The sequence below is a fragment of the Ceratotherium simum genome, chromosome 30 (genome assembly GCF_057802395.1).
Source record: "Ceratotherium simum simum isolate JZ-2026a chromosome 30, ASM5780239v1, whole genome shotgun sequence".
Classification (NCBI taxonomy): Eukaryota; Metazoa; Chordata; class Mammalia; order Perissodactyla; family Rhinocerotidae; genus Ceratotherium; species Ceratotherium simum.
Window position 1 is genome coordinate 7,804,360 of NC_141929.1, and position 20,371 is coordinate 7,824,730.

Below are 20,371 nucleotides of genomic sequence, written 5' to 3' on the forward strand. Positions count from 1 at the left end.
TTCCTCCACTTAGCCCTTTACAAAGCATAGCCAGGGGTGTGTTGTATCTTTAAAGATTTCCGATCGGAGGCAATCTTCCTGTCCCTCGGCAGTTCGTGGTAGTATCGATCATCCTCCTCTAAAAGCCGTTCCCTATTTACAATTAGGACCTGTGTCTGACAGCCATTGAAGTGTTTCTTTTTATTTAGGGAAGGGTTGAGATGGAGCTGAATCTTTCCCCCAATTAAGTAATGTTTAAGGCAACACATCTCAAAGTTGAGTTTGTTTGCTTGTTTTAAGTAAGTAGTATAAAATACACAGTAAAAATGAAAGTCTTGCTCCCACCTGCTCATAATCCCTTATTCCAGAAGGAACCATTGTTAACAGTAGCTTCCCATGGTAGTCTATGCGTATGTCTGAGTTTCCTTTAAAATCACAAAGGATAATACCCTGACCTAAGCAATTCTGCACCTTACAATTTCCATTTAACATCGTATCATGGGGATTCACTATATGGCCCTCGTTCCACTGGAAAGCTATTTATTTGCATCATATCTACTGATTCGGCTCCCCAACTCTTTCCTCTGTGCTGTTGAGCTTTTGGCTTGTTCAATGATTATTCTTATTTCTCTTAGAGAACCTTTCACACGATCAGCAGATTTATCACCTTTAGATCATATCTACTGAATCTCGCTCTTTCCACCGCTTATGATGAGGAAATTGGCATGCTTACCCAAGGAAAGCTGCGTTTTTATTTCTACATCGACATGGTGTGTAATACTTGCGTTCCATTTTGTAACCATAATTCTCCCACAAAGGGAGACTTGTATTTTTCTGACATTTATACAGCAAAGCTAAAAGAATATTACAAGGAACACTTGTACACCCACTGCCTAGATCTCACCATTAACCTTTTACTTGTTTTATCACATTTACTCAGCTATCAATCTATCATGTGTGTGCATGTGTATATATTTCAAAGTAAGATGAAGACATCTGTACCCTTCCCGCGAATATGTCAGCATGCATCTTATTAACCAGAGTTCAATATTTGCTCACAGTGTTCTTTTTCTGATATAAAATTTACACACACATTGGGCCGGCCCCGTGGCTTAGCGGTTAAGTGCGTGCGCTCCGATGCGGGCTGCCCGGGCCCGGATCCCGGATCCCGGGCGCGCACCGACACACCGCTTCTCCGGCCATGCTGAGGCCGCGTCCCACATACAGCAGCTAGAAGAATGTGCAACTATGACACACAACTATCGCCTGGGGCTTTGGGGGAAAAATAAATAAATAAAAAATTTACACACACAATGCAACACACAAATTTTTAAATGTCCAATGCTCGCCACCTTTTTACTGAAATTTTCCATCAATATTTTGGTTGGCTAAATTTGTTGTCTTTTGTTTTCTTCAATATGAGCTCACGGGACATATAATCCCTGAACTGTGTGTGGTTTTTTTTTTTTCTGTTCTTTTTTTTTTATTGATGTTTTAATAGTTTATAACATTGTGAAATTTTGGGTTGTATATTTTTGTTTGTCCATCACCATATATATGTCTCCTTTCATCCCTTGTGCCCACCCCCTACCCCCATTTGTTCTTTTTTTTTTTTTTCTCCCACTGAGGAAGATTTGCCCTGAGCTAACATCTGTTGCCAGTCTTCCTCTTTTTGTATGTGAGCCGCCACCACAACACAGCCACTGACAGACAAGTGGTGTAGGTCCGTGCCTGGAACTGAACCCGGGCAGCTGAAGCAGAGCATACTGAACTTAACCACTAGGCCACCAGGGCTGGCCCCTGAACTGTGCATGTTTAAACGCATCTATCCTTGATTTTATACTTGAGTGACAGCGTGAGTGGGTATAAAACTCCCAGGTCACATTCTTTTCCCCAGAGGATTTTGGGGACATTGTTCTCACTGAACACTGCTGTAGAGACATTTTCTGACCTATTCCCCCCTTATAGGGGATGGGAATATGTTTGTTGGTTTGTTTGCTGGTTTGTTTTTGGCCTGGATACCCACAGACTTCTAGGAGTCTAGCCCAGTGCTCCTCCAACTTTAATGGGGATGGGAATCACCTATGGCTCTCATTAAAATGCAGATTCTGACTTGGGAGTTCTGGGGTGGGGCCTCAGATTCTGCATCTCCGAGGAGCTGACCTGCGGGGAAGGAGTCAGTCTAGGTGTTGATCAACTATTAGAATGTGCTGGAATGCTGAGAGTTCCTCGGTGTTCAAGGAGGCTGCGAGGTGGCCCACGCCTCCGAATTTGGAGAAGTGAGCCCTGTCTGCTCGGCTGGACGTCTCCAGCAACATGTACAGCTGTCCCTTGGTATCTGCAGGGGATTGGTTCCAGGACCCTCCACGGATACCAAAATCCCAGATACTCAAGTCCCTAAGTCAGCCCTCTGTATCTGCGGGTTGTGCGCCCACAGCTTCAATCAACCACGAATGGTAAACGTGGTAAACGATCTGCAGTTGGTTGAAGCCTCGGATGCAGAAGCCGCGGATACAGAGGGCCAACTGTACCTCCTCTCACTGCCCAAGTCTCATTTTCATGAGCAGCCCTTCATGTAGACTGGGAGTAGGGCTGAAAGGTGTTTGCCCATTTTGCCAAAAATAGCGTTTGATTCTGTTTTCATTCGTGTTGGTTTTGGTTGTGTCAGAGAGGAAAGGGAAACAGAGACAGATATCTTTTGAAGTAAGATTAGTATTTTTGGCTTATTAGGAGGAGGGGAGGCCTCAAGGGTAGCCTGCAGAGTAGGAAGAACACGGGGTTTGAAGTCCGACACTCCTGGGTTTGAATCCCAGCTCTAGTCCTACAGGTGACCTTCAGCAAGTTAATTAACATCTCCAGGCCCCAAGGTGCTCATATTTAAAAAGTGGAGATGATAAAACCCCTTTCACAGGATTGCTGAGAGGATTAAAAGAGAACGAGTTTAAGGCACCTAACACAATAAATGCTGTTTTCCTTCCTTCCCAAGCTCCAGCTGGCTTAAAAGCTTAAGTGCATCCCTAATGACAATGGGCCAAGTTTACTTTTGAGTTCAGAAAGCCCCCAATGCCTTATGCACAAAGGGATTGTTCATTTTGTTTCAGTCCTTCCATCAATATGGATGTACCAGGCATTGCTGGAAGCCGGCACGGACAGAGATAAGATCCTACTGAGAGCATCTCACAGTCGGGAGAAGGGTCACACTCTTCATCCTTGAGGTTTTGTTCTCTGTTTTTTTAAACCCCCAAGCTAAGTCATAGCATTTTCTACATGAATAGACACACTCTGGAGGCTAGGAAGGAGGGTTCATCAACTCTCCTCCCTCCAAGGCCTTGGGAGGGGCTCCAGTGCTCATGTCTCTCATCCTACAAGAGGACATCGGCAACGAGGGCGTAACAGCGGAGCCATCGTCTGTGCAGGATGAGTCCAGCTAAGGTGGGTTAGGATCGGCCGGGCACAGTGACCATAAAAAGAAATCTGTCCTAAGCCTTATTTATTCGGCTAATCTACAAGAGGCAAATTGCAAAGGAAAGAATTGCAGCAAAATTGCTGGGTTTAATGGAGTTTACAGTGTAGGAGAATTCACCGAAGGGCGTTGCCAAACATCAGGCCTCTGGGACTTATAAATGTGTACTCATTATTATTAAAAAAATCAGACAGTTTAAAGATTTCTCAAGTTCTTGTTTAATCTACTCATTTGCTTAGGAATTTTTTTCCTCGATGATACGATAGGCAACCTCTGTCTAGCTCTAGTTTTCTCAAAGTGCCATCCAAGGGCCATCTGAGGAGCTGGCTAAACATGCAGATTCCTAGGTTCCACCCCAGACTGGTTGAATCAAAGCACCCCGGAGGGGCTCAGGAACCTGTACTTTCTAACTGGAGTTCCCAGCATGCCTAAGGGGTCAAGCGCCCAGCGGTGGAAATGACCAGATTTATGATACTAAGAAAGGTAGAAATTTAGGGAATATCTCAAGTTTAGGGGGAAAAATAGGACCCAAGGTTTCCAAACAACATCAAGAGAAAAGACTATATTTGTATATAAATCATTAAAATGATCCTTAGAAAACAGGGGAACAGTGACCTCACGAGGAATCCAGAAGGATCTATGATCTCATGCGTTAGAAGTACTAAGGGGAAAAAGGGGATTCAATATTGAGTGAGGGCCTGTTCATCAAAGATTATACATAAAATCCAGCAGGAAAGTAAATTAGAGGAACAGTATACAAGATGAGGACAGCCACATTCACAAAGTAGCAACATGGATAAACGGCCCTAGAGGCAGTACCAAGCTCACGGGTTCTGAATCCCCTCCCCTAGGAGAGGCTGTCTGGCTGTGTTGGAGGAGTGGGGCTCAGTCTCTTGATTCTTAAGAGCTGATCACATGACCCAGCATGGTTTGGTCCCAGGCAAACAGAGAATGACTCTTCTCGAGCACAAAGGGGTTTTGTGTTTTGTTCAGCAGAAAAGAAAGAAATCAACCACCCCAATTTTATAGAGGAAGAAAGTGAAGCTCACAAAGCCTAAGTAACTTGCCCAAGATGACTGGGGAGAGGTGGACCTAAGACGGTAACTCACGCCAGCTGCTAAGGGCCTTGTCCTTCCCACCAGAGCACACTGCCAGCCAGGAAGAGGGTGGGAGATCCAACTAGACTTACACCCTGGCTGAGAGAAGCAAACAACTTCCAACCTTTCAAAACGAAATCAAACTACACCGCCAGGTGGGCAATCAACTAATAATCCAATTTTGCACGCAGACACCTGAGTTTGAAGAGCCCAGATCCCACTTCGCCACCTCCCCCCTACCCTGTGCTAAATGATGGCTGGACGTGTGGCCAGCTCACGGGAACTACCACGAGATCAGCTGTCCAAGACACCCACTGAGTTTCCCAATGATTTAATAAAAACTAGGAAAAATGCGTCTTACCTGATTTGATTCCTTTAATTGGGTAAGTGGCATGAGCAAGAAAGTTGGGATCACTGAACATATCTTCCTCATAAACCACAAAGCGCAGAAATGCGAGGTTTGGGTCATAAATTTCAAACGTCACCTTCTCCTGTGTTAGAGCCCAAACAGGGCTTAGGCCATTGTCATCTGGAAGGAGGTCAAAGCTCATTAGAGGCCTCATTCATCCTGCCCCCACCTGGTAAAACCATCTCTACATCTGTGGTCTGTGAATCTCCTTAGCAACCATGTAAATATACATCTATGCCGAGATCTAAGAAATAATCTTTTTCTTCCCAGTAGCAATCCTGGCAAAGCTGTTGTCACAGGCCTGGCCCTCAGTAAGCAGGCGGAGAAGACCACCTCCTGTTTATACATCTTCCATCTCAACTCTCTGGGATGCGGAAGGGACGGCAGGTGGACGGCAGAGCAGGAACAGGTGAGTCTGAAAGAGGTGAGAGCTGCATCGCTCATCTGATGAGGGAAGCGGGTTGGGCTCTCTCAAGAGGCAGAACAAGAGTGGGTTCTGGAGCTGTCAGAGCAGAACCAACCTCATAGAGCAAGGTAAGCAGAAAATCTGCTGGCCGCTACAAACACCAGTTTCACAGGTCAGCACGTGAGCTGTTCAGCGGGGTTACCTTTTACCAGGGGGCAGCAACCCCGGGCCTTAAAAGGCCCACAGATCACGTCTTTCTGGCTTCAAATGGAAGAACAAACATTTCTCTTGGCCTCTCTGCTCTCTATGGGATAAGATCATCCAGGTTAGGCTGAAGCCTTTGGGTCAGGTCAGCCATATCCTCTCTGTGTCTCTGCCTCCTATCCTTGGACTCAGTAGATAAAGCAGGTAGGGGCTGATGCAGAGAGAGGACCACCCGAGCGTCCCGATGCAGGGAGCAAGAGCCTTGCCCAGGACTCCCAGCACGAGTTGCAGACAGAGCAACACAGCATTGGGTACAGGTCCAACTATTTAATCATGTGGGCCTGTGTTTCCCCTCCCTGAGCTGAACCATAGTGGGCGAGAGGGATGAAGGAAAAGACGTGGACAACAAAAGTGCATTACAAAATCCCCAGTGAATAGCATCCCCAACATGTGATTCAACTTGTCTGAAGTTTAAAAGAAGAAATGAACCAGGCAACTTACTCACAACAGTTGTCTTAAACTTGCTGTTGTCATATTCAGCTCCACATATTTCCACCTCCACAAAGGGACACGCAATACTTCGTCCAAGTTTGGGGAGATGGCGAGCCCCAAGAACCTAGGACACCAAAGGTGAGTATTGGAATTCTCCTGGATCCATCCTCGGAAGAGCTAACAATTCCGCATGGGTAGTCTAGCCTGGAGCTCAGTTAGGGTTCTAGAGTTGGACTGTATAAGTTCAAAGCCAGCCTCAACTTCTTCATGAAGAAGTCCTAACCCTTTCTGCAGTAGACGCCACCGTTTCCCTTTTGTGGACAAAGAAATGGTGGGGGAGTTGGGATGGATTCCCAAAGCTGTTAAGGATGAGCCAGGATCAGAGCCCCCACACCACAGGACTCAACAGGTGGACCTCACCTGAGCACAGAAACACATACACCCATGCCCAGGTGGGCACCCACAGAGACAGAGTTTAGTCACTCGATTTCCTAGCTCCCAGGAAAGGATGGGGGAGAATGTGGTATTCTTTTTGTAACTGGCCTTTCTTTAAAGATCTTTGGTTAGACCATTTTTCCTTCCTTAATCTTATGAGAAATGCAATTCATTTCTCTACCTTGCATAGTTTCCAAAAAAGGAGAAAACAAAAACTCTTACAAAGAGACAACACACCCTGTGAAAGTTGGATGCATCTGAAAAAGCTTTTAACCCAGAACTGGCCACTGGGGCGATAAACTCTCTCCTCCATAAAGACCAAATAGCCATTTCCCATGTTTTATTCCCTCTTTATTTGGCCAGAAGCTGACCTCACTGGGATCTCAGAGAGACCCTGCTGAACCCAGCAAGAGACGGATTCACACCTCACCCCCACAGGCACATGGGGAGGTGACCAAGATGGATTTGGGAAGATCCCCCTTCCCTTTTCCCCTGAAAAGACTCTGGAGTGCCCTGTAATTAAGATCCTGAAACACCGTCTGGGTGTTGATGGTTTAAACCAGAAGACAGGCCATCACTAGGCAGAGGGCTGGGCCCTCCCAACACTGCGTGGCCCTGGCCCCCTGAACAAAGAAGGAGAGCTGGGCCTTACCTTGACCGTCAGAGTCATCAGGATCTTCCTCTGGGACTCAGGCGGCATGGGGTCGTACTTCTCCGTCCTCATGATCTCGGGCTGTAGGACGTAGCCCGTCCGCCCATTGAGTGAAAACAAGGCATGGTTCATCTGCATGTACTTATCTGGGGAGCAAAGAGCACGGCTGCCATGAGTGAGGCAGGAAAACGCTGGCCCCGGGCCAGGCCATGCCAGGTGGGCAATGATTTACACCTTTTTCCAAAAATAATTTCAGGCAGTTTTAAAAATAGGTATCTGACTCAAAAATACGGGTTTATAAAAATCCATGCTACTGGAAGAAAATATGGGATTTTTTTAAAATCTCAGACCAAGAGCACCTTTCCAAGTATGACACAAAATCCAGAACCATAAAAAAAAAGATCAAAACCTACTCAAAACTAAAAATTTCAAGATAGAAAAAATTTTCCATAAAAGTTAAAGACATGCTGTAGAAAGAAAAATCATTTTATCTCAAATGACAGGTAAATATATACATATAAAATTTAACCTATTAAGAGATCTGATAAATGTATGCTATAAATACATACCCCCGTTAGAAACACTGGGTAAGAAGCAGAAAAGAAAATGCAAATGCTTCCTAAATACATGGAAAAACTGGTTAATGTTACTCATAATAAGAGAAATACCAATAAGGGAAGCTCTAAGCACAATGTAACACCAATTTTCACCTATCAGATGGGCAAAGACCGAACAGTTTGATAAAACCAAGTTGGTGAAGTTATGCCGAAAAAGTGTTCAAATGTGCTACCAATTTGCATTCCCACCCACAATCTCTATCGGGGGCGGTGTGACCAAGTGTCTTCACTCAGGTACAGCTAGATACATGTGTTCAGTGGTTTTCCTCAGAGCAAAGTTGATCAAAATGCCAACATGGTTTGACCCACCTGTCCCACAGGTGTACTCCCACATCTGTGCAACGATGCTCACAGAAGGTTACAAAGGGCAGTGCCGTCTGTAATAGCAAACAATGGGAACTAAGCTAAATGTGTCTCAGCAGGGACCAGTTGAATAAATTATGGTTCCATTCAGTGGAATCCTATGCAGGCATAAAAATAATATAAAGGAGACCACTGACGACTAGATCCCCAAGAGAGACTTAAATAACAATGAAAGTGCAAAACACTGTGATTCATGCTAGCATTTGTGTAAAAAAGTTTTGCATGTTGGTTTTTTCCAAGCATGTGACTATCTCAGGAACAGAGTCTGAGCACGAAGCCCTCAAAGAGGGATGGGCTTGGAGAAGAGGAGAGAGCGGTGAAGACAGCCACTGAACGCCTGTATCCAGCTGCGCCTGAAGCTAAGAGTTGGCTCCTGGACTTTAAATTACGTGAGCTGATACATTTCCTTTCTCTCTTAAGCCAGACTGACTCAGCATGTGTCACTTGCCATCATGGAGAATGCCAAATACAAGTGTCTGCTGTCAGGCATGCCCATCGGTCCCCGTCATCACTCCAGGCAATTGATGGGCCTCACGCTAGCATGCTGGTTAAACCCGGACAGTTCCTAAGACAAATCACAAGTTCCGGGACACCGTGTCACACCGGTGGCCCCAGCAAACTGTGCCTGGAGTGACACCACCGTTATCTTAGATTTATTGGCCACAATCAGTGCCCCTTTACCTGCAGTCTGGAAATTGAGTGCCGCCATCTGGGAGCCACACAGCCAGAAGCGGAAGGGGTCGTAGTTGGAGGAGTCCACCCTCTGTCCCTTCGGGTAAATGCGGGTCAGGCCCTTCTGATTGTACTTGAGGAGATCGACGGGTTTCTGTCTGACGACACTGTCAGCCTTCGTCTCCACAAAGGAGCGGATTTCTCGGAAGTCGGGGTTTTCTGCACACAGAGAGGGAGTCGCCATTTATTCTGTGTCTCGTGCATTTTCCTAATGCTTGATGTGATGGCTGGATGCAGGGGCTTAAAATGAAACCAGGAATCTTTCCCTTGGACAAGACATTCAAGTGGTTACGATGATATTGCCATAATTGGTACCGCTATGGGCTCTTGCCCTCTGGGAATCCCACATAGGGAAAGGGAGCCTGGTGTTCCCACAGGCTTTTTAGTCTAGGATTATTTTAATTTACTTTTTGTTTAACCAACAGCTTTGAACAGGAAAACACAAAAGTGATACAGTACAGAAAGGGGAGGGGGAAATGCCTCAGGGATCAGCAGGCAGGGGGAGATCTTAGGAGCAGAAGACACAGACAATAGATCTGGCTTCCTCATCACAGATGTTGTAGACACAAGATGAGTGAACAGAGCGTCTTGGTTGAGGGGAGCATCAACTGTCCGCAGTAAGGGATGTGACAGGAGAGGGGCTGCCCGTATGGGGAAGGGGAGAATGAATGGGAACGTGCAAACAATTCTTGCTTGGATGAAGCTTTGGTCCTTCACATCAAACGTGCTGGAACAGCTCATAAACACAGTGAGCCTGGCCCAGGCAGGTTCTGAGCTTCGGCATCTTTCCCTGCATGTGGAGGTGCCCGGGGACCAGCCTCCCAGTGACCGCTCACTCTGGGCTTTAGTACTATTTCTCTGGTCCTCCTGGAATCACAGATTCTTGAGATCAAAGATAGGAGTTGCTCAAAAGGCTCAAAGAAAGGGGGAAGAAAATATGAACGAGATCATTATTAGATCTAAGCACTTGCTACTTTGGAAAATTTGGCAGAATTTTTTTTTTTTTTTGGTGAGGAAGATTCACTCTAACATCTGCTGCCAATCTTCCCCCACTTTTTTTTTGCTTGAGGAAGATTAGCCCTGAGCTAACATCTGTGCCAATCCTCCTCTATTTTGTATGTCGGCCACCGCCACAGCATGGCTGACAAGTGGTGTAGGTCCGCGCCCAGGATCCAAACCTGCAAACCCCAGGCCGCCATAGCAAAGCGCACCTGACTTAACCACTATGCCATAGGGCCAGCCCCTAGAAAATCCATTTTTGAATCCTTCTGTGGCAGGCTGAATGATGGCCCCCAAAGATAACTAGGTCCTGATCCCTGGAACCCATGACTATGTTACCTTATAGGGCAAAAGGGACTTTGTGGGTGTGATTAAATTAAGGAGCTTGAAGTGGGGAGATTATCCAGGCCCTAAATGTAATCACAGAGTCCTTATAATAGGGAGATTTGACTACAGAATAGACGGCAATGTGACCACAGAGGCAGAGACTGGAGTGATGTGGCCACAAGCCAAGGAATGCTGGCAGCCTCCAGAAGCTGGAAGAGGCAAGGAATAGATTCTCCACTAGAGCCTCTGGAGAGAGCAGGGCCCTGCTGACACCAGTGATACCTATTTCGGACTTCTGGCCTCCAGGACCTCACAATCCTGAATAAATACATGATGTTCTCAGCCACCAAGTTTGTAGTCACTTGTTGCAGCAGTTGTAGGAAACTAATTTGCCTTCTAAGAGAATTTTCCTCCTGAAGATACCAGAAGGGCCTGTTTCACCAGCACCCCCACCCTGAGGACACACTCAAGGGGAGGCGCCCACTCAGAGCAGCAAGGATGAGCAGCAACCACGCTCACTGTGCCCTCTGAAATGCCAGACCCAGAAGGAAACGAGAGTTTCCAGCGAAGTCAGCAGGCAGAGTCCCGGGAGACGGTACCTAAATTGTCCTTGGTCTTGCTGGTTGGCCTGCAGTAGACGACCAGGTCCGAGAGCTCAATGGCAATCGACTGGTTCTTCTCCCAGTACTTCATGTTGTTCTCCTGTGTGGGGCCAAGTGTCTTTACTTTTAGTGCTCAAGCTGGCACCTGAGAAATCCCATCCTCCCAGCTCACGTGGCAGGCGTTTTCCTCCCCTCTGCGCCCTCTCCCGGCCCTTTTGCATGCTCAGATCTTTAACAGGGTTGAGTCTTTTACTTTCCCCTGCCCCTTCTCTCCTCCCTTCCTCTCACTGCTGAAACTCCTGACCAAGTTGTTTCCACCCAGGATGGGTGTCTAGCTCAGTCCCTGGCCACAGCTCTCAACAATAGATGCGGGTGAGGGGTCTTCTTTGTCACCAACCTTCTCTCCTTAGGCTCTTGGTCTCCTGCCCTATCCCTTCCCTAAAACCACACTGTTACAGTCTGTCAAATTCCAGTTCTCCAAGCCCATGACCTCACGTCCTCACGGGCGCTGTGGACCAACCACAACATCCTTGTCAGGACGTGCTGCCCCCTGCAATGTGCACAGCCTCCTCCCACCTCTGACGTCATCCACCAGGGATCTGCACCAAGGATCTGCACAAAGGTGTCTCTTCAGCGCCCAGGCCACACACCATAGACTTGAGAGCCACTGCCCCTCAGGGACCCGCTGTCAAATCTATCCCCATCCGAGTAAGGATGAGCTTCTCACTTCACCCCAAACCAGGCATCCCTCTCAGGCCTCGCCAAATTCTGACTCACATCCTCCCATTGGCCAGGGGGAGCCTTGAGAGAATATTATATGCAGATAATAACATACACCATTTGGGGGGCTGCTTAGCTTCAGGCATCACACATAAGTGCTTGACGGATTTATCTAACGTAGCCCACACATCCTCTAAGAGGGAGAATATATTTCCATTTTACAAAGAAATTGCAGCACACAACACACACACTTATCCCAGGCTACCCAGCGGGCCAGTAACAAGTCCAGATGCTTAAGCAATGGGCCTCACCCATCTTACCACTCTGCTTCATCCCTGATACACCATCAGCCACCAAGTCTTGAAGGCTTTTCTAAAATGCCCCAGAACTCACATCCTGGGTCCCTCTGAACCACAGCAATGACATCCTGGCTCCTCACCCTACAGCCCTCATCCTCCCTCCTCTGCCAGTCCATCAGATCCCTCCTCCTTCTGGACCCCGCCCAAATCATTCCTTCTCCAGGAAGCCTTCCTGGATAACTCCAGCCAGGACTGGAAAGGGATGTTTCTTTCTCCAAACTTTCTAGAGCGCTGTCTCACCTGGTGTCTACCTTGCACTTTCCCTCATCCAGCTGTCCTACATTGGTGCCATTCAACACTATGCCCAGACCTGTGTCCCCACTGAGACACATTCCTTGGGAGCAGGGCCCTGTGGGTGTCAAGTATTCAAGTGACAGGTGGTGATTTGCTGAGACGGGCTACATGACACACTGGCTCTGACAATGGGAACTGAAATCAGAGACACGGGTTCAAAAGCTGGCCCTGCTATTTATTGGCTGTGTCAACTGGGCAAGTCATATAATCTCTCTGTGCCTCAGTTTTCTAAACTGTAAAACGTGGCTAACATGAATACTCACCTCCTAGGGAGGGTTACTGGAAGAACTAAACAAGGAGGCCTTAGTGCTCCGGCAGGTGTGTGGCAAACAAGTGGGGGCTACTCTGATTGCCCCGGAAATGCCCCCCCAGGCCAAGGACGAGAACGTCCGCTCTTTAAACAAGCAGGTGTGGGCCCTCGATTTCTTCTGTAAGAATGCCTTCACCCACGCAGGCTGACATGAGTTCTGGGGCCAAAGTGGACCTTGGCAAAGACCAGCAAAACAGCCTTTTACGTGAACTCCAGCAGTGGCCACATCACCAGGACAGATCTGAACGTGACTGTAAGCCTCCAACATTTTCCCTAGGTCATCTATGCACACCCAACTTGCACCAGCCCTTCCACACTTCCTGAATGTCCTTGTACAAAGCGAGCCCTAGAGGTGAGGCTGGCAGGGGTTGTTCTGGGCAGGAAGGGTGAGGAGCAAGAGGCAGAGAAGACGTCAGCCAGACAGTCAATGGCAAGATGCTGGCAGGAGGACTGAAGCTTTACTTGTTGTCAAGCCGCGGGAGTTTTCTCCTAGTCCGCGTATCAACTTCGCTTTGCACTCTTGGTGGCGGCTTTCCCCATGGGGTTCTTGGGGACAGGAAACCCCAGCAACAACACAGCTTACCTCTAATGACGACAGAATTGCTTAAAACAAGGGGGGGATATGCCACACCTGTATAGAATTATGGAACTTTGGCCTCATAACGCACAGAGTAATGACAAATTACGGGGTGTCACTTTTTAATTATTTTATTGAGGTCATATTGGCTTATAACATTGTATAAATTTCAGGTGTACATTATTATATATCAGTTTCTACGTAGACTGTGTCATGTTCACCACCGATAGTCTGGTTTTTATCTATCACCATACAAATGTGCCCCTTTTCCCCTTCAGCCTTCCCTCCACACCCTTCCCCTCTGATAACCACTAATCTTTCTCCTTATCCATGTGTTTGTTTATCTCCCACATATGAGCAACCTCAGCAGAAAACAGTATCAGTTCAAGATAAAATACCAGGTGCTTTTTCAAAATTGTATAACAATTATTATCCAGACCTATAGACTTTGCCCATCAGGCCATCTCAGAATTTGAAGTCATAACACAGTTTACTGGTCAGGCCTTGGAAACTCACTAATTAGATGGATCTTAGTGACTGGTCTTTTGCCATCAACTGAAAGAAGCCAGAGATGGTGTAGAATTACCGAGCCCTGAGCAGGTTCTTAGGGACAGGCACAACTGTAAGGCAGTGAGCTGAGAGCTCATCTCATGTTGGGTTCCCAAAGGCAGGGTGGGGCCTTCTTCCCTGTTCCCACACCAGTTCCTCATACAGCTGGTAGTGCCCAGAGCAGGAACCTGGTTGATACTGCTGACTCCTGTTTTTTAACCTTCATGTGTAATAAGACTTAAAAATTTTTTTTCTCATGAAATCTTAGCAGATGTAAAAACTAATGATGTAAAAGGCAGAGAATTGCAGCCTTGAAGAGCTAAGCTTAATTTCAGAAACCTTCGTGTGGGGAAGAGGGATGACTTCAAGTGAAGTTACATTTTTCTCCATCAAGTGAAATGGAGAGAGCAAGGAGGCACAGGCAGAAGGTGTCATCACCATGCCCCTCTCCTCTGAGCCCCACACGTGGTCCACTCGAGAGGAGGCTTGCTTGAGTGCCTGAGAATAACGTCTACTGGAAACCATTGCTAAGAACCGTCTCACTAGTGTTTTTCTCCATTCTCAGCTAGAGGGGCCCAGAATCCCAAATACTAGAACATGTTCAGGAGGGTCACATGCTGGCGAATGGTGCCATACAGATCACGATGACAATCATTCAACTGGCAACGAGAACACAGCTAGAAGACGACGGGGGAAGTGATCTTTCAAAAGAACCCCAGGACAGTGGCACCCCCCAACTGCACCTCGGAGCTGTACTGCATCGGAGGCACGAGAGGGCAGATGAGATGGTGCCATCAGGAAAAGTGGGAACAGCCTTGTGGGCCACAAGCTCACAGTTCATCCTAGGTGACTGGTAACGGTATGACAGCCTTAGGAAGAATGAGGACCCGCATGTAAAGCCTCTGACTTGATTCTGGGACAGGGAAAGACAGCAGGCCCTGCCAGGGAGGGTGCCTCTCTGACTAGCCCTTTGCAGAAAGTCTTCTAAAGAAGATGACTTCACTCCAGAGTGAAGGATGAGTCAAGGGGCTTCCAGTGACCAGAGACTGGCCAAGATGTGAGGCCCCCAGAGGGAAGGGCAGACCAGGCCACTCCTGGGTGACCCTACAAGTACATTGGAGGAGGGAGACTCAAGGGTCAGGGGGGACCCAAGAGGTCCTGGGAAAGCTTGAAGATCAGCCCTTTGGGCCAAGATCTGCCTTAGAAGCACCTGGGTACATAGGAAACCCTAAAATTTCTTCCCAGCTCTACGGCCACAGGAAAGAGCAGACAGCACCTGACACTTCCCCACGTACTCCTGGTATAATGACAACGTGATGATTAAATACTGTCGTGACCGGAGTCCTTGCTGTGCCTCAGGCACCGGGCCTAGCTCTTTCCACACACCATCTCATTTCCTCCTCACTTCATCTAGTGAGTTACGTAATTGGTTCCTCGTGTTACAGACAAGGAAACCGAGGCCCAGAGAACTGTGGTTACTTGCCCAGGGTCCAGCCCTACCAGCACGCAAACTCCAGTCTGCCTAATTCTAAGCCTCCTGTTCTTGCCCTGAACCTCACCCTTTTCAAAACACTTCCAGCCAAACACTAATGCTCCATTCAGGATACACTCTGAAAAGCTCATTCCCATCTAAAGTGGCAGCTCCTCCTCAAGACCGTAAACCTCTGGAGGGGAAGAACCGGGTCTTGTCGAGAACAGTATCCCCAGAGCCCAGGACTGCAGGGCCAGGGAGCTCAGTGAACGCTTGCTGTGGGAAGGATCGAGGCCACTTTGAACAATGTTTAGAAGCAAGAAGACATTCGAAATGAGAAATGCAATACTTTCTTGTTAAGATATGCTGGGCCAGACAGGCCCCAACGTCAAATGTCACTGCACACGCTCTCAGCCTTCTGAAGGCCCAAACTGGACCCAGCTCCCCAGGGAGACTGCCAATACCCATTTCCTCTCCACAATGACCGGTGCTCCTCTTGTCTGAACCCACTCCATCTCCTCCCTGAATTCTGTGAGGCCCCTGGCCTGCTCCTGCTGCCCAGGCCCACCCGCAGCCTCAGCAGAGTGCCAGAGGGCTGCGCATACCAGCCCCACCTGCGCCCAGGTAAGCAGAGCGCCTACCTTGGTGTCGATCTTCCAGGTGATCTCGCGGATGCTCTGAAACCACTCGAAAAGCTCCTCCACTCTGTCCGTGGCAAACTCTACCGGAGGATCGCCCTGTTTCTTGGGCTCCAGGATAAAGACGAAAGGCTTCTGGTTTTTGCCCTGTGGGGCTTTCACTTTGGGAGACAACAAAAGTCCTGATCAGCCTGTTAGAAGGCCACGAGGATCAGACTTCACACTGTCCAACCCACTTCCCTCGTGAACCCAACCAGACCGCCACTGCTATAACCACGGTCAGCGTCAACTGGGACGTCTGCCTTGTACCAGGCCTCTTACACACATCACTGTCTAAGGTACGCAACAGGCTGAGGAGTGTTCTCCAAAGAGATATGTCCACGTCCTGACTCCCAGGTCCCTGTGAATGTGACCTTACATGGAAATAGGGTCTTGGCAGATGTACTGAAGTTAAAGATGTTGAGATGAGATCATCTCCAGGCCCACACTAAATGCAAGAACTAGTGTCCTTCTCAGAGAAAGGAGAGGGAAATTTGAGACACAGACCCAGGGAAGATGCCCACTGAAGACAGAGCTGAGACTGGAGTGATGCCCAAGCCAACAACACCAGGATTGCCGGCAGCCACCGGAAGTGAGGAGAGAGGTATGGAACAGAGTCTCTCTGCAGAGGAAGTATTTTCTTTAGGAAAATTAAGGCTGTGAGAGGAGAAATTATCTGCCAAATAATACCAGTAGCTAAGATCTCTGAGCTCTTATACGCCAGGCAACATTCTAAGCGGATTATACGCACTATATCTTATTTAATCCTTATCACAAGCTTTTGGGGGGTGCTACTCCTGACGCCCATTTTACAGGAGAGGAAACGGAGACTTGCTGAGGGAAAGGAACGCACGGAAGGTCACGTAGCTAAAGTGGCAAAGCTGGGGCTCAAATCAGACCCGACTCAAGCTCCCTCTTCGTAACCCCTGAGCCATGCGCCTATGCTCTGCAAATACAGTGCAGGAGACAAGAGAAAGCGCAACTAAGTGAAGACACGAGCCCCGAATACCCCAGTCCCAGCTTGTCCAGTAACTCACAGGCGGGTCCTGTGGCCACTTAGGACTTGGTTTTCTCATCTGTTAATTCGAAGAAAGAATCCCCCTCCTACCTACCCAGGCTAATGGGCTGATGGACTGCAGGGGGCGTGGAGGCCTGCTGCGGAAAGGCAGGCTGCTCAGAGAAGAAAGCCAGTTGGGCTCCTTGCCCAGAATCTCTCTCCCCACTGCCTTCAGCCCCTTTGTATGGAAGCTTCTATATGCCCACTCTAAAGCGGACACGGTCAAGGCCCAGGAAGGACCATGCGATCACACCCCTGCCACCACTGTCCGAGCCTCTGTGCTCGGGGACACACTTTCGCTTCCTTCCTTGCACCAGACTCCAAGCTGGACTCTCCTGACGCCCAGCGGAGCAGCCAGGAAGCTGTGATTCAGAGAGAAGTGACAGGCCCAGGGTCTTGTAGCAACTCGGAGGCAGAGCTGGGCTTAGAACCCGACACTCCCAACTCCGTGCTCCATCACAGCCCAGCCAACAGCTCAGCTCCTCTTAGAAGGTGGAGGAACCCCAGGCGGATCCCCAACACGACGGGATGATGTTGGGAATAACAGCTAACACTCGTCTAGCACTTGTTATGCACCAGACTCTGTTTTAGCACTTTACAGATATTAATAGCAGATACAACACTGCAATCATCGACCAGCCTGGCCCAATGCTCGGCTTCAGCCAGGGAACAAACTGGCATCCGTGTCAAACCTGGACCCAGCAACAGTCGCCCCCCGGCCTGGAGGGGTTCTGAGGCCAGGCTGGGGGGATTCGGGTGGGAGTGCAGGCTAAGACCATGTGTCCACGTACCAACGTTATAGGTGTTGAGATCCAATATTCCTCTGCAAAGAGACCCTAAGGGGTTGTCTTCAATAATCTGTGAAGAAATAAGACATAACTCACGTTAGCCTTAACTGGAATAATAAAAAGACAACCAGTTTCCAAAGCACACCGTTTAGCAGAGACACTGCCTGTGGAACTGTTTAAAATGCATTTTCATTACAGGATACATCCACGGGGAGACAGCTAAATAATGAAGCATGTTGCTGATGGGGACCTAGTAGTGAGCAGGTGCCGCGGGTTCGCGTCTCAATTTCCAATCCATAAAGATGTCCCTTGTGAATTCCAGAACAGGTTTGAAGCACTTCTGCGGATCTGGTTTAAAAAAACATCCTAGACCCTTTATTCTGACATTATTATGAATTGAGACTATTTGGGCTCTGAAAGCCCAGCTGAAGAACCTTCTGTGGCTCCCCATGTCCTACGGGAGCAACACCCATGCTCTGTGATCTGGCTTTAAGGCTTTCCGGGCCCTGGTCAGCCTGCCAGCTCTACCTCCCACTGCGCATTTGAACCACCCCAGGGTCCAGCTGAGATGGGGAATATCTTGGTCTCAAGAGGGCTGACAGAACTGTGCATCTGCTCATCGCTTGTACCACCCCACGCCTCCACTAGGCTAATGCCAACTTAAGTCTAATGGTAAGGGCAACACGGAACAGACACAGCAAGGGGGTCACGTCTCTGCCTCAGACTGAGCACTCTGAACACAACCATGTTGCCGCCACCACCACCCCTTTGCTCAGGCTGTACCTCCCACCTCGAACTCCCTTCTGCTAGTCTCTTGTTGTTGAACTCTAACTTGACTTTCAAGGCTCAAATGCCCCTTCCTCCATGCAGCCTTCCCAGATTGCCCCAACTCCCTTAGAAAATTTCTTGGGCTCTAACGAGACCTTCAAGTCCTCATTACAAAGAGTGCATCCTTGGTGCAGTGCTGTCACGCTGAAAGTAGCTGCTCTTTGAGCCTTCTGGGCAAGAGGCGGCGGGGAACAGACACTAGGTTTGCGATGTCACCAAGAGGGCCTCAGCTCACCTTCTACTTAGGCCTGCTTGCTTACTCACGCCAAGCACGTTGTGGATATCTGGCTGGCCAAACGAAATGTGTTTCATTTGCAAGCTGCTTGAAGTGAGGGACAAATTCCCCGTTTGGCCATTTCTACTCCAGCAGGATTTCTCCTGCACAGGCAAAGCCTCCCGGCCCGGCACAGCCTGATTACAGCAGGACGGGCTTGTCACGGTGACTTTCACCCGTGACAACTCGGGGGACAATCCCGACGTCCATGTCACTCTGTCGTCCCTGTTCCGGAGCTCCACGGGGACCCCACGGCAGCACACATAAAATGCACCCCCCGAGACGGCTCAGAGGACGCCCCGAAGAACGGGATGGGCAGGTCCTCTCCCCGACGACTGAGACTCACCTGCTTTTCTAGCTCCTCCACGTCCGCTGTTGAAATGTCCTCCACGTAATTCGACGGGAAGTACTGCTGGATTCGGGTTCCGTAGTCTCCTTTCCACCTGGATAAAAACAGGGGGCATCCAAGGGCCTTCACCGGGCGCTGTTCATAGTCCATCACTGCTCGGTACATGCCAGCCGCCGGTGGGGGAAAGGTGCAAGGGGACGAGTGACCAGAGGAGGTGGTCGTTCTCTGTGACAATGGAGCACGTCACAGGGACCCTCTGCTTTTTTATCAGCAATGAGTGATGGGGGGGGTCACGTCGTCCCCTTAACAGGATCCTAATATTTGGCCAAAGACACCAGAAATCAAAAGTTTCAACACTTTGAGTGGACAGCAGAGGCCACATGAGACACAAGCTCGACTCCAGAGCAGGCCCAACCCCATTTCAGGGAGGCTGCGAAGTTAGAGACAAGGGTAGGATGGAAGGTTCTGAAGCCAGACAGCCTGGAATCAAACTCCAGCTCCACCCAACTACACAGGCTCTCTGCGCCTCAGCCCGTCCATCTGTAAATGTGGTGATCCCAGGGTCTCCCACAGAGGGTTCCACTGGGACAGACGCCGAGAGCTTTAAACAGCGCCTAGTACGTATTGAGTGCTCAACAGTGTTAGTTCTTGCCATTCAGCTAAAATACCGCCCCCGCAAGCTTCTTCCCACCTCTATAACAGCCCTGTTAACACAAGACACAACTGACCTGTGCGTGTGTCTCAACTCCACCAAATGGTGGGCACCTCCAAGATTCTCCCCACAAGACACGCAGGGCTCCTCCCGCCAACCCCTCTTGTGGGTCACTTTCTGCGGCCAGGGGGCTCCTTCCAGAATGCACCTCTGACCTCACCACACTGACACCTCCCGAGGCCTTCAGAATCAAGCCCAGACTCTCTTGCCTGGCAATCAGACCCGGCATGGTCTGACCCCAGGGACTCTCAGACTTCAAGTGCCGCCTCTCCGTGACTCAAACTTGACCCTCATTCCAGACAACCTGTGATCCCCTCTCATGCCCCTGCCGTGTTGCGTGGCCTCCATGCCTTGGCGCACATCCTTCGTATCCAGCTTGCTCCTACTAACCATATAAAATTCAGCTGGAGCGCTCCTCTTCCAAGAAGCCTTCCCTGACTGCCACCTAGGCTTTGTGCTCTTCCTCTGTGCTCCTGTGGCATGTGTCTCTACAGCTGTCAGAGCACCCTGCACCTTATATTGAACTTACACATCTGCCTTCCCCACTACGTGAGACCTTTCTTGATCTTAATCAATTCTGTACTTGGGTGGTGGGAAGCACTTAACAAATGTTTGTTAACCTGAATAAG

The 20,371-nt window shown here is 48.9% G+C and overlaps 1 protein-coding gene across 2 annotated transcripts in view; it reads right to left on the bottom strand.

Moving 5' to 3' along the window:
• Positions 1–20,371, bottom strand: part of PLCG2 (phospholipase C gamma 2) — a 150,291-nt gene that overhangs the window by 16,259 nt on the left and 113,661 nt on the right. For both annotated transcript variants that reach the window (XM_087419882.1, XM_087419883.1), the window contains exons 23-30: positions 19,028–19,124; positions 17,583–17,649; positions 15,699–15,856; positions 10,775–10,877; positions 8,799–9,008; positions 7,138–7,283; positions 6,060–6,174; positions 4,901–5,068 (exon numbers count right to left, since the gene is read on the bottom strand). In XM_087419882.1, coding sequence (XP_087276008.1) covers positions 4,901–5,068; positions 6,060–6,174; positions 7,138–7,283; positions 8,799–9,008; positions 10,775–10,877; positions 15,699–15,856; positions 17,583–17,649; positions 19,028–19,124 — 1,064 coding nt within the window. The remainder of the gene's footprint in view (positions 1–4,900; positions 5,069–6,059; positions 6,175–7,137; positions 7,284–8,798; positions 9,009–10,774; positions 10,878–15,698; positions 15,857–17,582; positions 17,650–19,027; positions 19,125–20,371) is intronic.